Genomic DNA, 7,005 nt, shown 5'->3' with positions numbered 1-7,005 from the left:
GGACCTTTAGTCCCCACTCTTTAGTGTCGGTTGTAGAACCGGCACTAAAGGCCGTTACGAACCGGCACTAAAGGCCGTTACGAACCGGCACTAAAGGCCGGTTCTGCACTAGTGTTCTTCTTCTATTCCAAGGTTTCTTCATACGCCACTTATCCAGATCTGGTTACTTCCGTTGCTTCTTCTATTCTTCTAGAGTCTCAAGTTTCTAGTATTTTCGTTTTTGTTCGTTCGTTGCTTCTTCTATTCTTCTAGAGTCTCAAGTTTCTAGTATTTTCGTTTTTGTTTGTTCGTTGCTTTGCGTGGCACGAAAGTGCAGGGATGCTATTCGGGTGCCAATCCCTGGTGAGACACCAGCAATCGTCCCCAACGGGGATCGATCCCGGGCGGGCTGCCAAGCCAAACTAGTGCTGAGCAACACTTGTCAAGATACCGTCACTTGGAAAGATGGCATCAATACTATACTAAACCTGGACACGTAGCGCCCTGGGGACACACGGTAGTTACTACTCCTAACCCGCCGACCACAAGGTGATGTGGTGCTTGAGTGAACAATTAGGTAGGGTCGAAGTGCACGGACTTCAGAACCATTGGTCCAAACGAGGATCTTTTTTTTTGTAGGTCATCTCTTGTTTTGCCCCTTGAGAAATGCTATTGTCTTGAACATGCATCAAGGGGTGGGTGTCTTGAACATGCATTCGTCGGTGGGGACCGAGATCGTGCACACGATCGAGTCGTAGGGGTGGGAAACTACGTCCACACAGGAGGCTACAACTAGAAGTAGTAACCTCAAACCAACCCGCAAAAGGAAGCTTCCCTAAAAAAAAACCCGCAAAAGGAAACTAGGATACCATGCGCATGCATCTATAAGAAGGTACTACGTTTTCTCTACGTAAGGAAGAAGCAAGAAGCAGGTAGCAGCTAGCATACCACACTCGATCGATCATACACATACACCATGCCGGCCGCGCAGCACATCGAACGAGACCAAGACCTCGCCATGAGCAGCGACGAGTTACTTCAAGCTCAGCTGGAGCTCTACCACCACGGCCTCGCCTTCGTCAAGTCACTGGCGCTCAAGGCCGCCACGGACCTGCGCATCCCCGACACCATCCACCGCCGCGGCGGCGCCGCCACCTTGTCCGAGCTGGCCTCCGACACCGGGATCCACCCCACGAAGCGCTCCAACCTCCGGCGGGTCATGCGGGTGCTCACCACCACCGGGGTATTCTCCATTGTCCAAGGCAAAGGCAGCAACGACCACGCCGGTGATGGCGCTGCGTATTACAAGCTCACGCGGGTCTCCCGGCTCCTTGTCGAGAGATCACCGCACAACCTGTCCCCGATGGTGGGCACCATCGTCAACACGTTATGCTGGACCTCTCTCCTCAAAATGCCAGAGTGGTTTACCCAAGGCCAAGAGGGAGAGTCGGCACAGTCGCACTCGCTCGTCCAGCTGGCCAACGGCTGCACGTTCTGGGACACCACCAAGGTCGATGGCGGCTTGTTCAACGACGGCATGGCCGCGGACAGCCGCATCGCCATGAAGGTCCTGTTGAAAGAGCACGGCGGAGCGTTCGGGGAAGTGAAAAGCTCGCTGGTGGACATCGGCGGCAACCATGGCGCTACCGCGTCGGCCGTGGCGAGAGCGTTCCCGCACCTCAAGTGCACCGTTCTGGACCTCGCACACGTTGTCGCCGCGGCTCCCGCCAGCGACATTTTGACCTTCGTCGCCGGAAATATGTTCGAGTATGTCCCACCTGCGGATGCTGTTCTACTCAAGGTAATTTTTTATTTTTATTTTTATTTTTGGATATGTTCTTCTTTTTTCTGCTGGTCTACTATATATGCTAATGGGATATAATAATATGTTTGGTTCCAGTGGATTTTGCATGACTGGAAACACGAAGATTGCGTCAAGATAATGCGCCGGTGCAAGGAAGCGATCCCAGCGAAAGAAGCCGGAGGAAAGGTGATAATTATCGATATGGTGGTGGGATATCCGGTGACTCAGCCCAACGATTCCATAGAGGCGCAGGTTTTGTTAGATATCTACATGATGGGCTCCGATGGAATGGAGCGAGAGGAAAACGTGTGGAGCTTGATTTTCTCCGAAGCCGGGTTCAGCGACTACAAGATCACTCCAACCAATGGGATTCGATCAATTATCGAAGTATACCCTTAAATGTTCTTATATACTTCCACTTCGGAGATACTATCTCCTTCCGTCCTTACGTGTTTATTAGTCTTGCACGTGTAATCAACTTGGTAAATTAGCAGCCAAGATACACGTGGAAGACTTATAAACTGGAAAGGAAGGAGTATTTATTCTGCTCGTCATTTGATTTGTAATAAATGTCACCTGTATTATTGCATTTAAGTTTTACTTTTTGTTTATAGATTTTTCAAATTTGCTTCTCTTTAGTTTATTTCATTTTTTCCGCCCATTGTACCGCACCTATGTAATCTACATAAATTGTTCTTTTCTTTACATACATTAACATTTCTTCTGCAGTTACCAAATATTTACACGTGTATTTGTTCTACTCCCGCTGATCCAAATTATTTGTCGTAGCTATAGAGTCTTTACTCTGCAAGTACATAGTCCGGTCTCAATGAGTTGTTAGCATGAAATAACTATCCCACTTGTCCAAAATGTTGTGAACACCACGGCTTTCTGATTGCATGATAAAATGTGATGACTATTCGGTGGATTTTTCAACGTGTTGGCCACGAATTAATACCCAGCTGATGTGGACAAGGACCCACCTTACAGCCCAATAAAAAAAATCACCTCTCTCACATCCCTTTGACCACCGCCCCTTCTCCGACGAAGTCTCTAGCGAACTCGTCGTTCGCCTCTCCAAACACGAGGACATGCAGCTTGGTTCTCAAGCAGCCTCGCTGACTCGGGCTCCCCAGTAGGCCGGCCACAGTGTGGCTCCGTGGCAGCTCATGCGCGTGTACAAGCGGACCCGTGTACAACCGGAGTAAATAAATATTTCGGTAATTTTGACCCCAATGATTTGTCTTGGCATCACAGTTACTGTTAAACTAACTTTTTTTTCACCCAACCCTCCAGTAGCCATCTCTGCATTCGATAACCAGCCCCACCAGTAGTCAATACCACGCGATTTCCTTCACCCAACCCACCAGTAGCCATCTCTGCATTCGATCCGAGCACGGGGCCCGCCATGTTGCACACCGCCCCAATTGCATTGGGATCCTCAGCCAGCCCCACCTCCTGGGACCCGTCCGGTATCCCATCCCCCGGCACGGAGCCTGCAGTCACGCCAGCTGGCGGGTTCAGCCTTTCCCGCACCGGGGATCCAGTCTCCCTAGATCCGCGAGAACCACCATGTCCATGTCATCATTCGCCCGTGGGGCACTGCGGGAATCACTCGGGCTGCGCGCGCCAACCACCACTTCGACCGCCCGATCCGATGACAAGCTCAGGCGCCGTCCCTGCCCCAACGGCACAATGACCATTTCCATTGGATGCTGCTCCGTCTCCTCCGTCCGGGGTCCCGCCGTCAAAGTGCGCCCGTCCGTCCCAGCCACTTGTCCGCGCCAGTCAGGTTCGAATTTGGCTCTAGAACCGTCCCGCTCCCCTCTCCATGTGCCTGCTGACCCAAAAGGCGGTCAAAAGCAGACACCCTGACGGCAACCCTATCCAGAAGGCGTTCTGGTGGCCCCACATGCAGAACGTTCGGGGCGGGGGCATGGGAGGTAGGCGCCAATCCAGCCCCTCGTTTGCCCTCCCTGCCGCGCCATGGCCGCCACCGCCACCGCCGGAAGCCTAGCCCTGCTCACCGCCGCGCACATCTCTGACACCGAACTGCCAAACTCGCCATTGTGGCCTCTGACCACCACCTCCATTATGGAAACCGTCTGGAGAGTCTAGCAAGCCACTCTGCCCATTGTCGGATGAACTTCCCACGAACCACGGCTCCCCTGCTTCACGGAAGTTCGCCACTGCGTCGATATGGATGAGGATCTTGTACTGCAACAATGGTGGTAGGATCTCCGAGCTTGGCTCCGAGATGGCCAGCCAGCGCAGCGAAGGTATCTCCTCCGGGTTTGCAGTCCATGCAGTGAGCCTGAACGCAGAAAGATCAGCTCTTGAACTTGACTCCGGCGCAACCGAGTCCACCTTGCACGCCGTCCCCAACAACTCCTCTGCCGTCTTCCGATCCCAAGCGTGTGGTGGTATCCCCTCCATGACAATCCAGACCTTGAAGCCCATGGTCGAGAAGACTGCCTGCGACTGCCGGTTCCATGGCCTGAAGAACAGCCTATCGCCCTCCCACTACACCGCCGGGTACGACGCCACCCTGTTCGGAAGCTCAGCCGACGCAAAAACGACCAGAAAATCCTCCGACCGGTAAGAGTGCACCGAGACATGATCCGCCGAGATGTCGAGCCACCCCGCCAAGATCTCCAGCACCCGCTGCGGCGAGAGGCGTCTCCGGGCACCACCCATGTAGGCGACCATGGCGAAGCGTAGCCGGCGCTCCAAGTCCTCCATGGACTGCGAGCGCCGCACCACACAAAGCTCATACGCACCTTCCCCCGCATCCAGCGCGACCTAGAGCCGCGGGGGTGCAAGACGCGGCCAGGCCGCCTCGGCGGCAGCACAAAGCGAGGGGGGGTGCAGCGGCGGAGGCGGTGGGGGTGGGAAGGCCGCATGAGGCGTCGTGCGGTCTGGACTGACCCGGGGAGACGAGTGGCGTGCCACCTTGGCGATCGCCTCGCGTCGGAGCTCATCAGCCGAAGAGGGGCTCCGCGGCCTCTTGCAATCGCGGGAGCCATGACCCGGCCAACCGCACCTGATATAGACATCCTAGTTGGTGCAGTCCCACCGGAAGTGGCCCTTCTCGAGGCACCTGAAGCACTTGTCTCGCATCTCCGGGATCATCTCCGCCGGCGGCGGCGAAGGCACGTGCCGCCCAGCCACAACATCTCCGCCCTGGCCGCCCTGTCCATGACGGAGGCGCCAGAGCTCCTTCTTGGTGGGAGAAGGCCGCTCCCAGCCCGCAGCAGGAGCCTCCAGGCGAGGCGCGGAGTCCACCGCCGGCTGCGGGTCCGACTCAGCCAAGCCCTCCAAAAGCCCCAGCCCAGAGACCACCGGCCTCTCCCCCGCCGGCCTGACCTGGGAGGAGACGAATCTGGGGCTGGCAGCCCTGGTCGCGCGAGGAAGCAGCGGGGGGCGGGGGAACAGATCTGGGTGGCCGGGACGGCCTTAGTGGCACGGCCGGGAGCCTGGGTGGCTGGGATGGCCGGAGTGGCACGGCCCGGGGGCGCAGAGGCGCGGTGGACGCCAGCGCCGGAGCAGCGCATGGCGGGGAAGGGGGAAGGCTCTCGCTCTCGCTGGCTGCAATGTAACACCTACTGCCAGTTAAGTGTTACTATTAAACTAACTAATTGTATAATTAACTCGGTTGCTTAGCTCTTTCCGTCAGATCGGTCTATTATTGCAATAATTGCCTAGAGAATGAAGCTTAACATGGGATTAGAGCCAGAGTCTTGATGGTTTTCACAATTTATTCCTTTCTTATCTATCTACGTTAAACTATACAAGTTGGACCGAATAAATAAAGCAACTAAAACTTAATTCCTATAGTGGAAAATCAGTATCGTTGGTTTACTATTGAAACACACCCTCTCATAATACTAATTTTACACTAACATTTTATATATATTTAAAATAAATCTTTGTAATAAAATAGTAAAAAATTTATCTTTTGGTACGGAGGTAGACAGGGCACCGTGTTCCACGAGGGCCCGTATCGTTTTTTTTTCGTGGAACACGCGGTCTGCTCCTCGTGACCCACAGGACGCTACAGTAGTAAGATAGGTCGTAATGGAGAGTATCATATACTAGTATCATGCATATGATACTCGTGTATGATACTATTTCCGTAATGCATAGTATCGTAACCTAGTATCTTAGTTTGCCTCATTAATTGACATGCATGACACAAAGTAGTACTATATTTAATATGATACGGTATCATAATATGATACCACATCCTTTCTTTTCTCATTTAATTCTCTGCCACATGATCCAAAAGGTCTATTTGACATGCATAATACCGCTTATGATACTTTTATTACGACTATCCTAAACTGCACCGTGCACAGAGAGAGAAAGGAAGTAAAGGATCATTATTATTATTCATGCCAGCATAGCCAACCACTACGGCGCACGCAAAGTTTGACCAGTCGGATTGGATTGGTAGGCACTGTATCAAGCATGCAAAGACCATAGGATTGGATTGGATTGGATTGGATTGGATTGAATTGGATTATTATTATCGAGATGCATGCAGACAGTAGGCTCAAAAACCTCCACAGCCCACATGCAGCAGCACCAAGCATGCAAAGACCATACTACTAGCGCTGTTTTAGCATATTATTATTCCTTACGTGTGCGTATTTGTGAACGTATGTGTTGTAGTATTGGGTTTCGCAAAAGTAGTCCTTACGAGAAGAAACCAAAAGTAGTCTATAGTCGGCAAATAGATCTGGCCACGGTGCATTTGTTTTTTTTTTTTTTGAGAATTTTTTCATTCAAATCACGAAACAGTACAAAGTAGTTGATCCTTACAAGCACACTGAAACGTAAACACAAAGGATGATGAACAATTAGAGTACCCTAAGCCAAACGTAACACAAGAAGAGCTGTGGAGCCTTTTGACATCATCCCTGAATCTTGAGAGAAGACCCCTCAAGCAGAAGGATCCGCAACCAGGCGCAAGCAGGTCATCATCTCCGACCACGGTACAATTGCCGCCATGCTACTTTCTCCTTTCTTGACACCAGCGCTGAGAGGGCATGGGCATCAATCCAACACACCTGCAACGGCCGTCGCCAGCTTTGGCTTTGAGTACCGCGAAAAATGTCCCTTCCTGATGGAAGAGAATTCGAGTCATCCGACCGGTCCAGCACCGCGGCCGGGCCATCCACCCGGGCAAAGCAGAATCTCCCTCCAGCATCAGCGCAGAG

At 52.5% G+C, this 7,005-nt stretch overlaps 1 protein-coding gene across 1 annotated transcript; it reads left to right on the top strand.

The window, feature by feature from the left end:
* The first annotated feature begins 875 nt into the window (after positions 1 to 875).
* Positions 876 to 2,522, top strand: LOC123102064 (acetylserotonin O-methyltransferase 1). The gene is made up of 2 exons (XM_044523345.1): positions 876 to 1,780; positions 1,880 to 2,522. Exons 1-2 carry the CDS (start codon positions 956 to 958, stop codon positions 2,180 to 2,182), a joined length of 1,128 nt encoding a protein of 375 aa, XP_044379280.1. The 5' UTR covers positions 876 to 955; the 3' UTR covers positions 2,183 to 2,522.
* The last annotated feature ends 4,483 nt before the right edge of the window (positions 2,523 to 7,005 follow it).

The sequence above is a fragment of the Triticum aestivum genome, chromosome 1B (assembly GCF_018294505.1).
Source record: "Triticum aestivum cultivar Chinese Spring chromosome 1B, IWGSC CS RefSeq v2.1, whole genome shotgun sequence".
NCBI classification, from domain to species: domain Eukaryota; kingdom Viridiplantae; phylum Streptophyta; class Magnoliopsida; order Poales; family Poaceae; genus Triticum; species Triticum aestivum.
The sequence above is the reverse complement of the archived record's forward strand: the minus strand, read 5'-3'. Positions and strand labels throughout refer to the sequence as shown.

What these genes read in the sequence shown, in the direction of transcription:
- LOC123102064 (XM_044523345.1), top strand. Translation starts at nt 956, where the DNA reads ATGCCGGCCGCGCAGCACATCGAACGAGACCAAGACCTCGCCATGAGC. An exon ending in CGGATGCTGTTCTACTCAAG is followed by an intron (nt 1,781 to 1,879) that starts GTAATTTTTTAT and finishes GTTTGGTTCCAG; the next exon opens with TGGATTTTGCATGACTGGAA.